The sequence below is a fragment of the Bos grunniens genome, chromosome 2 (genome assembly GCF_055505025.1).
Source record: "Bos grunniens cultivar Pamir isolate PY7600 chromosome 2, Bosgru_T2T1.0, whole genome shotgun sequence".
Classification (NCBI taxonomy): Eukaryota; Metazoa; Chordata; class Mammalia; order Artiodactyla; family Bovidae; genus Bos; species Bos grunniens.
Genome location: NC_141166.1, coordinates 132,198,062 through 132,212,509, shown reverse-complemented (window position 1 = coordinate 132,212,509; position 14,448 = coordinate 132,198,062). Strand labels below are relative to the sequence as shown.

The 14,448-nt window shown below is 45.4% G+C and overlaps 2 protein-coding genes across 5 annotated transcripts in view; one reads left to right on the top strand and one right to left on the bottom strand.

Moving 5' to 3' along the window:
- WDR33 (WD repeat domain 33) overlaps positions 1–7,140 on the top strand; it is a 109,798-nt gene extending 102,658 nt beyond the window's left edge. For all 4 annotated transcript variants that reach the window (XM_086362435.1, XM_086362409.1, XM_086362418.1 and 1 more), the window contains 4 exons: positions 3,288–3,451; positions 3,560–3,652; positions 4,529–4,744; positions 6,495–7,140. In XM_086362435.1, the coding sequence (XP_086218561.1) occupies positions 3,288–3,451; positions 3,560–3,652; positions 4,529–4,744; positions 6,495–6,671 (650 nt within the window). In that variant the 3' untranslated portion in view covers positions 6,672–7,140. The remainder of the gene's footprint in view (positions 1–3,287; positions 3,452–3,559; positions 3,653–4,528; positions 4,745–6,494) is intronic.
- Positions 7,141–11,635: 4,495 nt separating this feature from the next.
- SFT2D3 (SFT2 domain containing 3) lies at positions 11,636–12,659 on the bottom strand. The gene has a single exon (XM_086362441.1). It carries the CDS (start codon positions 12,630–12,632, stop codon positions 11,991–11,993), a length of 642 nt encoding a protein of 213 aa, XP_086218567.1. The 5' UTR covers positions 12,633–12,659; the 3' UTR covers positions 11,636–11,990.
- Between the last annotated feature and the right edge of the window lie 1,789 nt (positions 12,660–14,448).

Genomic DNA, 14,448 nt, shown 5'->3' with positions numbered 1-14,448 from the left:
CTCCCACGTCTTTTCTCATCACTCTATGACTGTTGCTAGTAGGTAATTGAGGTGAAGGTTGGTGATCTCCGTTCTCATGGGTATGTTAGAAAAGAGTGGCTGATAACACGTCCAGGGAGGGTGAAACGGAGGGGTCAAGGGAAGCAGCTCTTGGAGGGGAGTTTTTAATAAAAAGATTTAAGAGCTCACTAAATGATATCCAAGAATTCACTCTTTGAAGTGGCTTTTTATGTCTGCAGGAGCCCCATTTCCAGTGGCCTTGGCACCAACATAACGTTCACTGATTTCTTGAATCTCTGTCTGTGCACAGTTTTAGATTTTACTCTGTTTGTGTTTTATTTCATTTGTCAGTGACAGACCCACACCTAGACACCGTGCTGTTGACAGTTTGTACTCCTCTTCTGACATGCCAGGCGTATCCTGCTCATGTTGTGCTTGCTTTTTCCTTCGCCAGGAATACAGTCTCCTAGGTGTTTGTGGCTCACTGCACTTGGCTCTTTCTTCCTGTCCCTTTCCTCTGCTTTATGTTCCTCAGAGCACTTAGCAGTCCTTGACATGAAGTGATATATTTATCTGTGTATCACTTGTATCTCTCAGAACCGTGGCACATTCCTGAAGGGAGGTCCTCAGAGCCTAGCGCAGTAGTGGTGACGCCCTGTGGGTGCCCAGTGACTGTTGAATACATGAATCTGTTACAGAGGGAGATATATTTTAGAGGGGTCAGCTTGTTAGCAGATACACTACTCAGCTGACAGATACGGACTGAGGGGTTTCAACAACAGAAATTGATTTTTCTCACAGTCCTGGAGGCTAGAAGTCCCAGATCAAGGCCCAGCAGTGTAGGTTTCTGGTGAGATTTTTCTTCCTGGCTTGCGTACAGGCACCGTCTCCCCTTGTCCTTGCGTGATGGAAAGAGACTGAGCAAGCTCTTTGTGGTATCTCTTCTTATTAGAGCATATATCCCATCATGGGGTCCCACCTGCAGAGCCTCATCTAACCTAAATAGCTCTCAGAGGTCCATTTCCAAAGTCACTTTGGGGGATGGAGCTTCAGCATATGAATTTTGTGGAGGGGACAAAAACATTTAGTCTGTAACAGGAACTATTTTCTAACTAGGGCAGATTAGATTCCCTCTGTCCTTCTGTAGTCAGAGCAGTTGTCTAATGGATGCCTGGACAAGAGAAGAGTCCTGCCATGTGTGGGGACTCCTCCCTGAATCTGCCTCGGGGGAGGAGCGCCCTCTGCTGACACTCCTGCTCCACTTCTCGCCCCTGTCAATTCTGCCCTCACCCTGAGTGGTAAATTCCCAGCATCTGGAGTACCCCTCCTTGGCTTGCAGGAGCATGGCTCATTAAGTTACAAAACAGGTGTTAAGAACACATCTAGATCGTTGGAATGGTGGAGTGAAACAAGGAAAGCTCTTTACAGTAAAACAGCAAGTTACAGATGCAGACTTAGAAAATCACTTATTTTAAGCAACCAGTGTCATAATTAATTCAGGGAAGGATCCTCAGCAGATACGGAAAGCCATCATCAAATAAAAGGATTGTGGAGAATCAGTATATTTTCACACTGCCCAGGTATCACTCCACAGATTACTTAATTGCAAAGGAGAAAGTGGACCTTTACAACAGTGAAATTTGGTTGCCATATCACTTTTACATCCTAAACAGTGAGACAGACTGGCATCACTGTGAAGGTATAAGAAGTTTTACCAGAAACGTTTTACCTGAATCTAATCATAGGAAAATCAGAATTCAAATTGTGGAATGTTATGTAAAACCCCTGTATGGACCCTTCAAAAATGTCAAGGTCTATTCCAATAAAAATTAAAAAGTCAAGGTCACAAAAGATAAAACACAAGACGGGGACTGTTGTAGATTAAAGTAGACCAAAGAGATGGGACCGCTGAAAAACAGTGTATGATTGAAAACTATAAAGACACCTGTAAAGGACATTTTGAGGACAGAGAAATTAAAATTGGATTGTGTATTAAATACTATTACATGTTATTTAGAATGATAGTAGTGTTGTTATGTAGGAGAAAGTCCTTATTCTTAGAAGAAATCTACTGAAGGATGAAGAGGTGAAGCATTATGTCACAGCTGGTTTTGAAAAGGCTTAGAAAGTGAATTAGTAAATAGATAGTGAAAAGACAAGGTTTGTGTGGCAGAATCTTAAGAACCGATTAATGAATTGTGGTGAAGAATGTCTGGGCATTTGTTGCTCTGTATGAAATTTTTCAAAATGTTGGAGTGTAAGATAAACAAATGGAAACTCGGGAGAAAGCAGAAGGCCTGGTGGGCCCTAAGCCCTTGCCCCTCTCTGATCCTTTCTCCAGTTTCTGTGGCCTATCTTGGTTGCTCACGCACCTTTCCTACTGGCAGGCCCCTCTTTCTGCTTCCTCACAGGCTTCTGCTGCAGCTCTGGCACCCCTCATTAATGGTCCTGCTTCAGTAGCACTCCTGGCCCACTTAGTTTCCCAGTTCAGAATTCTTGAAAGGTGGTGACATGGTCCACTAGCCCAGGCATGAGATGGTCACCTTGGCAGTGGTGAGCCACCCACAAACCAGATGCCTTCCTGTCCATCGGTCAGATGTGGCTGGGGCCACTGGTGCAGGTTATGGCCCCTAGGCCTGCCCCTGAGTAGAGAGGTGGACCAGGGCACATGGCAGAACAGATGCCCCCAAACAAGTCAAGTACAGTGAGTAGGCATGATCTCTAGTGATCTCTGCCCCCTCCCCCCACTTTTTTTTTCTGATTATGTAAGCCATGTTTATATATAAAAATGTGAATGGTAAAATGAAAAATATTTGGGAGGCAGAGGTAAAGAGCCTGCACTGAGTGTCAAAACTGGCTGAGTTTAAATCCCAGCACTTAACCATGTGTCCTTAAATAAGTGACTTAACTTCTCTGAGTCCTGTGTAAATAAATACTCAAGGGTAGAATAGTCACTTTCATAAGGTGGTTGTGACGATAGAACAAATGAAATAATACACTGTAAAGCACTTGGCATGAGATAAGCACTTTAAAAATGCTCACTGTTATTATTCCTAAAAGCCTAAAAGAAAATTAAAATAACCCCACATTTTAGTACATTGCCCTCTTGCCCATATTTACCTGCCATACTATAAAATGGGTACTTTAAAAAATACTTAATTTTGTTTTGTTTTTCTCTCATTCAACATTGTATCATATTTCCTCACATAATTAGGCTTTTTTGAAACATGAACTTCGACCTACAAGGTATTCCATTAGATGGATATCCTGTTGATTTTCCCTAACAGCTTCAGAAGAGGAGCACCCCCAAGACATGAGGGCCGTGCTCCCCCCAGAGGAAGAGATGGCTTTCCTGGGCCCGAAGACTTTGGACCAGAGGAGAATTTTGATGCTACTGACGAAACAGCCCGAGGAAGGGATCTCAGAGGTCGAGGTCGGGGTACCCCCCGAGGTGAGCTGAGAACCATGGGTCTGGGAAGGACAGGGATGAAGAGTTAGGTGGTTGTGAGCACGCCTGGAATAGTCTGTGACTGTGGTGGTGGTTTGTTTCATTGTGTAGGAGGAAGGAAGGGTTTGCTTCCCACTCCTGATGAGTTCCCTCGCTTTGAAGGAGGACGGAAACCAGACTCCTGGGATGGAAATAGAGAGCCAGGTAAGGCAATAGAGCTGCTTGTGCCTTAGGGTTCCTCTGACCAACAGTTCTCAGAGTGTGGTCTGAGGACTCTCCCAGGGGTCCACTGCATTCTCTCTTCAGCAGCTCACCTCTCCCTGGGAGGCTGGGTTGTCTTCATATCTTCAACCCACAGTGTGGACTGAATGCAGGAGCAGGTGGGGACTTTCTCCTGCTGAGCCAGATATTAAAGAGATTTGTCAAAATGCCACTCTTTTCACTAAACAGTTTTGTTTTTGGAAAATATAGTTAAATGAACGAAAGTTTTCTCAGTCTTAATTTCTAACATGGCAGATGTTGTTAGAACTCTCATAAATTAAATCTATTTGGGGTCTTCAATAATTTTTAAGAGTGTGAAGACGTTCTGAAACTAAAAAATCTGAGAATCACTTTTGTAGACCTTCCCAACTCCTCTTATTTTAGGGGGTGTGTTGATTCCTAATCTTGACCTTTCTGTGTATTCATGATGTCACTGGCCTACGGCGGGTATTTAGGAAATGTTTCTTGCGTGAATGAATATTTGTTTTCAAGTTGCTGCTTAACAGTATAATTTCTGTCGTCTTTTGATCACATTGTACTTTAATATGGGGTTCCCCAGTGGCTCAGCGGTAAAGAATCCACCTGCAATACAGGCGATCTGGGTCGATCCCTGGGTTGGGCAGATTCCCTGGAGGAGGTTATGGCTACCCACTCCAGTATTCTTGCCTGGAGAATCCCATGGACAGAGGAGCCTGACGGGCTAGTCCATGGGGTCGCAAAGAGTTGGACATGACTGAGCAGTTGAGCATGCGTGAATGTACTTAAATATAATGAGATTGTCAGATTCTTAGCCTTGTGGATCTGTGCTTCCTATTTTAGGGCCAGGACATGAACATTTCCGTGATGCTCCCCGCCCTGATCATCCCCCTCACGACGGTCATTCCCCAGCTAGCAGAGAACGGTCCTCTTCTCTCCAAGGCATGGACATGGCATCTTTACCACCCCGAAAGCGCCCCTGGCATGATGGGCCGGGAACCTCTGAGCACAGAGAAATGGATGCCCCAGGAGGTCCTTCTGAGGATCGAGGAGGCAAAGGTAAGTGAGGCTGGTGATTACAGCTTGGGAGCTGTGGGTGCTACAGCCCTGCCAGGAAGGCTTCAGGGTTACTGGAAGCCCCATCCCAGTGTATGCCTGTTCTGTCTGTCCCTACTGGGGCACCCCACACTGGGGTACTAGGGGTCCTTTACCCTCCAGGGCTTAGACTGCAGAGATACGTGTTCCCAATTGTGGTGCAGCCAGTGGATGACTGCAAGCTCAGTCTCTGCACAGGTCTCCTCCACTTGCTTCCAGGAGTGCCTGGTTTGTTCACGTTTTCCACTACGGCTCTTTTTCAGACTGTCCCAGCACTTTCTCTGCTGATCTGTGAGACTCTTGCTCTGATTGGCAGACGTGCTCTGGTAAAGACTGCTCTGAGCCCTCGGGGCCATTGTCAGGGGCAGGGAGGATTATCTTCTCTCAGGTTCTGTGCCTTTGTTTTTAGAAGGAGCTCTGCTTGTGGCCAGAGTCACAAAGACTTTGGGGAACATGGTCTGGAAGTGGTTTTCTTTTCATGAGGGCAGTGGATTATTTCTGCCACTTGAAACTCTGGATCTTTATTTTATAGAGGCAGCAATGAGTTTCAGCCCGGAGTGGTAGCTATTGAATGCTAACTACAGCTGTGGGCTCAGGTGAGGCTGGGCTGACAGACAAGGAGTGTGCCTTGGAGGCTGCTGGAAAGAGTGCCCCTGCGCCGCAGCCTGTGCTCCACTCCAGTTCACCTGCCTCCTGTTGAATCCCTTCTTTACAGAGTTCTGCCTTTCGTTCTTGGTAGTTTGGTTCTTCTAAGTGCAAAGCTCTCAGAAATAACTTCGTGTCACCAGTGCCCACCCACATGCACATTTTGCTGCTGGCTGGGGTGGGCACTCAGGACGCACTTTGTAGGTCCCAGGCTGCGGCCACATGGCTAGTGTGGAAGTGATACCCTAATTGACAGCTTCTCTGCCAGGGTACCATGAGGGGGCCTAGGCTGAGCTTTGTAAGAAAAGAAGCCAGAATTCCTTTGGCTATCTTTCCTCACCTCGTCTTAGCTGGATTCAGATTCCATTCAAAAATTTAAGACAAAGTTGGCAATAGTTTTCTGATAGTGCATGATGGGAGATGTGACTAAACGCTGTCATCTCAGGAAAAAAATTTTAAAAGTCAGAATTTTAATGATACCTAGAGGTTTGTGTGTCTAATCCTGGGACAACTAAAACTATCCCTGGGAGAAGCACTAAAAGCTAGTGTTTTTCTTTTTGTATTTTAACAAGAAATCAAAAGTGCCATATAGTTGTAGGATAATCATAGTAAATACTTATTCTGTAGAACACTTGTAATTAACATCATCAGCAGTTTGTATTTCTTACTTGCTTCTAATATTGTTAGTGCTTTTCAAACCTTCCCCCAGAACAGCTGTGGTGGCATAGGAAGGTGAAGATACACTTCTCATAGGCTGTAGGCACAGTCCAGCATGGGGCTCTGTATGTATCTCTTGGCTCCCCAGCGGCTCCATCACAGCCTTGGGGAACACTGCGTCTAGCTGATGCTGAGGGGCACAGCCACAGGCCAGGACGGGGATGAGAAAAGGAGAAGTGGAGGCACAACTTCTACTGCTCTGAGTACTGTGTTAATGTTCTCAGAACTCTGTTTAAAAAACAAACAAAACCAGAAATGTTGCAGTGTCTGTCATCGTAGAGTAAATGTTTGTACCAGGAGTTACTAAAAAGTTGAAATAAAAGTCACATGTAAAACCACTGTTTCATTTCAGGCCGAGGGGGCCCAGGACCTTCTCAGAGAGTGCCTAAGTCCGGACGTTCCAGCTCCTTGGATGGAGACCACCATGATGGATACCACAGAGATGAACCTTTTGGGGGCCCTCCAGGCAGTGGTACCCCTTCTAGAGGGGGCCGGAGTGGCAGTAACTGGGGTAGAGGGAGTAACATGAACTCTGGCCCACCAAGGCGAGGAGCTTCGAGGGGGGGTGGGAGGGGTCGGTAGAAGTTGGGGCTCAAACCCCCTAGGCCTCTCTGGACAGTATTTAAGAGCTTCTGCGGACTTTCCAAGAGAAAGAAAAGGAGACCTGCACCGTGTGGCCCTGAACTCTCTCTGGGCAGCTGAATCCCAGGAGCCCCTACCGAGGTCTTCAAGATGAAGAGACTGCTGCTGGCGACCCAGAGTAGCTGGCCTTGTTTTGTCCTGTCCACCCTCACTGCCCGAAATCCCACATGGGTTTGTGAAGATAAAAGCTGGAATCTTTTTTTTTTAAGTGTCACGAGACATGGAGCACCTCCACAAATTTAAGTTCATGTCCAATCGAAAATTTGTTTCTATATGTACAGTTGTCAGAGAAAAAACATTAAGTTGTTTTTGTATGAATACAGAATGTGATTTACGCAAGAATTAACAGAAAACAACTAGTCGTCAAGTGCTTGCCTTAAGGAAACCTTTAGTTTCCGTCGCATCCGGTCTGCTGAGAGGTGTACAACTACTGCTTACATTTGTGAACATCCTTGATGGGAATCTCTAAGTCATCTAAATTAACTCATCTGTGAATTTTGTTTTTAAACAAATTCTTATCTAGCCATTCTGTCACACTTACTTTTGTAGCATAGTGAAAAATACTTCAAAACTATAATGTGGTTTGAAGTTAGATTCAAAGCCTTATTAGTTAGACCTGCTGTGGCAAATGGAAAATTATACACTGAAGAAAAAAAAAATCTGGATGTCCAAGCAGAGGTCTCCCTTGGCTGCATCTTCTAGTAATTACACCTTAGCCTTGACTTGTTTTTTTCTCATTAGAGGAACATAAGCTAGAAATCATCTACACATACCTTTTGAATACTGTAAATCATTTCAAAATGGTTTTAAGTTGAAAAGGAATGGATCAAAATCTTTCTTAAAACAGTTCTGCAAAATTTAAATAATGTCTTCCTCTTCCACACTAGCTCTGTGGAAACACCAGTGTTTAAGGCGGAGGATTGTTCAATTAAAAGTGAGCCAGGAAGTTCTCATCCACAACAGATTCTTTTAGTTTTAAATGAATAGGACAGTTGGCCCACTTTGAATTGGAAGCCAAAAGTTCAGTTTGAGATTATCCCAGGATACTTTCTATATTGACCCCTTACTTTGTTTTTATAAGTCTTTTTTATTCTTCAAAGGACATCCTGTGGTCACCCTCACTACTTCGACAACTTCAGCTGGGCACTGGAAACAAGTTTATTTGACAAATTTAGTGGTGCTGGAAAGTGTCAGTAGTTGCTTAGAAAAGGGATATTGACATAGTTGGCGTATATAAAAACTCCTAATTGGTTCTCCACTAATTTAAAAAATGGTAAAAAGCTAAGTTACTTATGCAGATAAAATGTTTACCACACATAAACACTGCCTTTTTTAGGGTGTTAGAACCTAGAGGCTTCAAGAGATTTTCTCTTTACTTTGCAATTTAAAACATCCTGTTTATCAGCACCTTGCTCTAAACACACCTATAGGAGGCTCAAGATTGCTTTAGGTTTGTGGATATTCTTTATTTGCCCTCTACTGCTGCTAAGTCACTTCAGTCATGTCCAACTCTGTGCAACCCCATAGACGGCAGCCCACCAGGCTCCACCGTCCCTGGGATTCTCCAGGCAAGAACACTGGCGTGGGTTGCCATTTCCTCCTCCAATGCATGAAAGTGAAAAGTGAAAGTGAAGTCGCTCGGTGGTGTCCGACTCTTAGCAACCCCATGGATTGCCGCCCACCAGGGTCTTCCGTCCATGGGATTTTCCAGGCAAGAGTACTGGAGTGGGGTGCCATTGCCTTCTCCATGCCCTCTACTGGTATAGCTTAAAAAGAAGTTGTAATCAAATTCTAAGAGGATAAAAAGGGATCCAGAGCACAAAACCATAATAGACAGTTTATTGTTGTTCAGTTGCTAAGTTGTGTCTGACTCTACGATCCTATGGACTGTAGCATATCAGGCTCCTCTGTCCTCCCGTCTCCTGGAATTTGCTCAAATTCACGTCCATTGTGTCAGTGATGCCATCCAATTATCTCATCCTCTGTCTTCCGCTTCTCCTTTTGCCCTCAGTTTTTCCCAGCATCAGGGTCTTTTGCAGTGCATTGGCTCTTCATATCACATGGCTGAAGTATTGCAGCGTCAGCATTAGTTTTTCCAATTCAGGGTTGATTTCCTTTAGGATTGACTGGTTTCATCTTGCAGTCCAAGGGACTCTCAAGAATCTTCTCCAGCCCCACAACTCAAAAGTATCAATTCTTCAGCACCCAACTTTCTTTATGGTTCAACTCTCACATCCAGACATGACTACTGGAAAAACTATAGCTTTGACTATACAGACCTTTGTCAGCAAACTGATGTCTCAGCTTTTTAACATACTGTCTGGGTTTGTCATAGCTGTCTTTCCAAGCAGCAAGTGTCTTTTTGGAGCCTAAGAAAATAAAATCTGTCACTGTTTCCAATTTTCCCCCATCTATTTGCCATGAAGTGATGGGACAGATGCCATGATGTTAGTTTTCTGAATGTTGAGTTTTAAGCCAGGTTTTTCACACTCCTCTTTCACCCACATCAGGAGGCTCTTTAGCTCCTCTTCACTTTCTGCTATTGGAGTGGTATTATCTGCATATCTGAGGTTGTTGATATTTCTTCTGGCAATTTTGATTCCAACCTGTGATTCAACCAGTCTGACATTTCACATGATGCTACGCTGCATGTAAGTTAAATAATCAGGGTAACAGTATACAGCCTTAATGAACTCCTTTCTCAATTTTGAATCAGTCTGTTGTTCCATGTCCAGTTCTAACTGTTGCTTCTTGACCTGCATACAGGTTTCTCAGGAGACAGGTAAGGTGGTCTGGTAGTCCCATCTCTTTAAGAATTTTTCAGTTTGATGTGATCCTCACAGTAAAGGCTTTAGTACAGGCAATGAAGCAGAAGTATATGTTTTTTTGGAATTCCCTTGTTTTTTCTACGATCCAACAGATGTTGGCAATTTGATCTCTGGTTCCTTTGCCTTTTCTAGAGATTAGGCTCCTTTTTTTTTTTTTTTTCCTGAGACTCATGTGCTAAAAACTTTATCATAAGATTTTAGGGCTTTAACTCCAAAAACACTACCTCAGTAAGCAGATAACCAGGTTGCATTTTGAGAATGAATTCATTTAGAGAAAACGGAAAACTCAACATTTTTATTACTTAATGTATATATCTGCATTTTAAATCATCACTGTCAAAATACATACAATATATTGTGCTTTGAATTTTATAAAAACAGATTTCCTGACAGTGAATTCTTGGGAAAATGCTGGAAAAACAATTTTTAAAAATAGCATCAATATAAAAATGGGCTAAATGCAGTAAAATCTTCAGCCTAAAATTTAGAACTAAAATACAGATTTAACTAGGGGGTAGAGAAAGCAGCCAATGGTACACTTTCCAGTCAAAAAAATATATCATTCCCCCAAAACAGTGGATTTGCTTTTACAAACACCCAGTAGTTGTGCCTCTCGAGGCAGGTAACCCTGTTAACTGATGGGGGGAAAAGCAGCCTTCTTTCAAAGTAAGGGGGGTGGGAGTAAGTGCCTCTTGAGGCAGGTAACCCTATTAACTGATGGGGGGAAAAGCAGGCTTCTTTCAAAATAAGGGGGTGGGAGTAAGTGCCTCTCCAGGCAGGTAACCCTATTAACTGGGGGAAAGCAGGCTTATTTCAAAATAAGGGGGGTGGGAGTAAGTGCCTCTCGAGGTAGGTAACCCTATTAACTGATGGGGGGGAAAGCAGCCTTCTTTCAAAGTAAGGGGGGTAGGAGTAAGTGCCTCTTGAGGCAGGTAACCCTATTAACTGACGGGGGGGAAAGCAGCCTTCTTTCAAAGTAAGGGAGTGGGAGTAAGTCTACTTCAGCGTCCACTTGGAGCAGGGCTTGTTGGACACTGATCAAGACCTATAAATACAAGTTTTGAGGCTGGAGGAAGAGGCAAAACTCTGTTGCCTGACAGCCTGTTTAAGCAATGCTAATCCAGTCCCAGGAAACAATTACTTTCAAGTTGTTCTCAACCTTAGCAGAAAAAGGAAATCATTTGGGAAGCTTAAAAAACAATACTGATGCCAATCTCCTCCTCACCCCACCCAGAGATTCTGACTGAACTGAAATTTGACTCAAGTAACTCTCATGTGAACTGAGAACCACTGGCATAGGACTAAAACTTCTTAAATACAGTTTACTTCCCAGTTAATATGTAGCTAGTGAAAAAATGTTGTTTTATTTATGGACTTAACCAGAATACTGAGCCCATTCTTTCTGGCAATAAATTAAGGTAAGTCCTAGACCAAGGTGCTAAATCTAAAAATGAAGAAAATTTGGCAATTAGGTATGAAAAGCACCTTACATTCCATTAAGATCAGAATATAAAGTGTAAACTATGGTTCAAAAGCACATCATAAAATTAGGAATGAAAAACGACCCTGTAGAAATCCATGGTTTCCATCCAATAGGATAACTGGATGTGGAATTATCTTCCTGTCTGCCAGGCATTTCCTTAGCTGAGTTCTGTCCTTGGACCTCTGAGCATTTACGTGCACCTTACTGGATACCATGCTTCTTGGTCCATGGTTTCCTTATGTAATGCAGAACCAGCTGTCCTTTAATTTTATAAGACATCATGTTAACAATTTCACTAAGAGAAAACTGAGATAAACCGTATTAACTAAAGCACTTGAAAAAATTACAGTGGCTAAAGTCAGCATTTAATCTGCTAACTCCTATGGATACACTCACGTTGAAGAACAAGGGGAAAATCTTCCAAAAGCGAAAGAAAGCACGTTTAGTGGAACTAAGCTACTGCGATCCACCCCTGGGTTTTTTTAGGTGACAAAACGTGAAAGACAAATCCGGGAAAATAAGGGCAATCAAAACGGAAAAGCTATTTCCTCTTTTTACTGAGTGTAATCTAAGACCACGGTTAACGCAAAACCAATTTATCACTAATATTCATAGCGTCCTATCACCAATTCAAAACAAAATCTGGTTTTCACAACACTTGCTGCCGAGTGTAGCACAAAATGCAGAAATCGAGGAGCTTCCCAAACTCCTTGTGTCTCAGTTTACAGTTCGCTGGCACAGTAAAGGAGCGGCTTCTACCCCGTGCGGTCTGGGAACGGACAGGCGCAGTCCTTGGTTTGGCTGGCGGTGGGCCTAGAGCCGGTTGTCCGTGTCCCCATGATGGCGCATCCTGGGGACGGATTCTGCGTCCTTCCGACGGCGCGGACCGCGGGCCTCAAACGGGGAGCGCCTTGGCGAGGGCGGCGCCCGGGCCCAAGCGCCCGAGTGTGATGCGCAAAGCGGTGCCCGCGCCCCGGGGAAGCACGCCCAGCAACGCGGCCAGCAGTGCGGCCACTTGTGCGCAGGCGCCCAGCGCTGTGAGCAACGTACTCCGCAAACACAGCGCCGCGTATAGCGTCACGCCTAGCGCAAACACGTAGAGCAGCGCGGGCCGCGAGGGCGCCTCCTCGCCGCGCAGCAGGCGTCCACACGCTGCGCCGCCTCGCAGTAGTGTGCCTCCTGCTAGTGCCAACGCCGAGCCCAGCGACCACAGCAGCGCGAACTTCCGGGCGCGCAGCAGCAGCACAGGCGCGTAGAGTGCGGCCAGGCCGAAGCAGAGCGCAGCCAGCAGCAGGCACACGCCACTCGCCGCCAGCCGCTGAGTGCGCGTCACGCTGGGCAGGCACGTCTGTCCCGCCGCCGGCTCCGCGGGGCTCTGTGTCCACGTCCAGCGCAGGCCTACGCGGCTGAACCACGCCCCGGCCCCCGCCGCGGACTCCTTCGCCTCTCCCGCGGCGAGCAGTGGCTCCGCGGCCGCAGGGCCGCCCGCTTTCCCCTGCGCCAGATATTCCTGCAGCTGGCGGTTGAGGTCCGCCATGTTGGATGGACGCTTCCGCGAAGTCGCGAGGGGGGTGGGGTGCAGCCTCCCACTTCCGGCTCTACTCTGTCGGCTTTGGAAACTGCTCGGACCTCGGGCGGCTGTTAGTCCGCCGGGACGGAAGGGGCGGGGCTTGTGGTTCCGCTGCCTACGTGGTCTCGACTGGCACTTGAGCTGAGACCGCGGCTGTATCCCTGCGTGTAGCATCCGGACACATTTTTCAGTGTCCGCTGTAGGCGCGGACAGGGCTTGGGTGAATTATAATAGCATTAGAAGTTAGTTGAGGGGCGTGAGCTCGTGTGGCTATAAATGAAAGAAACTTGTGTGTCTTGACTTTACGGTTATCAGTATCGTGATTCTGTGCTGTTGTTTTCCAATATTTGGCCATTGGGGAGAAATGGGGAAAGGGTATACGGTCTTAAATTATGCTAATCTATAACTTAATTTTTAATTTAATGTTTTAAGAAGCTCACGCTTCAGGTCGTAAGTGGTTTCTTTGGGAATGCTACAGAGCTGAAGCAGAGTTAACCGCCCACTCCCACTGATGTGCTTCTCTTCTCTTACCCGTTTCAGCATAGGTCTGGCAATATTGTTTCAAGCCCCAGGTCATATATGTATATTTTTGGACCACATTGTCATGCTTCTGATGCACCTCCGGGTACAAGTTTCCAGACCCATCAGATAATTCTGAAGCGCTTGTTCATGGCTCGGTTAATTTCTGATCTTTTTTCAGAACCTCCTTGAAGTTCCTTGGCTTGTTATGTAGGTCACAGCCATCTGGGTGTCTGCTAGGACTTCTGGTTTCCCTGCTCTCTGGTTTCTGCTTGGCTAATTCCTGTTCTCAGACATTCAGAGTAAGCTGCACCTCTTGTTTACATCTCTCACTGAGGTGCACTTTCTCTGAGTTCTCATCTATCCCAATTGTGAAAGTTTATTTGTTCAAGGCAGTGCCAGCAGCTTGAGGACAAGTTCTCTCTTATCTCCCTTTTCTTTGGACCTGGACAGCAAAGGCACTCAAACGGACGTTGACCTGATTGACACAGCTGTCGATTTGAGTGCAGTAAAGCCTTTGTAGATGTTGAAGCCTTCGGTTGAAAAACCTATTTTTAAAGTGTCTATTGTGAATTTAAATATGATGGTATGGAAGTCTTTGTGATGTAGAGTGCAACCCAGTTAAGTACTACAGCAGTGTATTCTTGTACAGGTCTTTGATTTACTTGCCCCAGAAGCACTGGGAATGGGAGGCAAGGCTGAGCGCTGTAGGCTGTTTCTTCTGTCGCTGCAGGAGAAAAGAGGGTATCTCCCTGTGTCTGTTTCTTTTGTCTGTACTAGCTCCCCTCACTCCTTGGTACTGGCTTCCCCTGCACAACTCCAGCTGATGACTGGTGACCGTCCTTTGTCCTTTATGACAAGATAAGTATTAATGATTTCCTGCTGTTGTCATGTCTGACTTTTCAGTTTTCTTGTTACCTGTGTAACCAGTTTTCCCCTATTAAATTACTCCCTTTAATACTTTGTTTTCCTGGTTGGATCTTGACTCTTGTTACTGAACAAGCAAACTTGGTTCCACTTGCCCACATGTGCAGCAAAGCCAATCTGCTGACCCTGGATTGCGGTGGAGGAACGTATCGTGTTTATTGTAGGGTGGCAAGCGCCTTGCTCACATGACCCGAACTCCCTAATGTCTTTCAGGGATAGGTTTCTGAAACTGTGAGGGAGAGGGTCACAGGGTGCAAGGTCGGCTCATACACAAGTATTGTTGATTAGTTGATGGTGAGGTGACTGGATGATATGGGAATCTCAACTGCCAACTTTA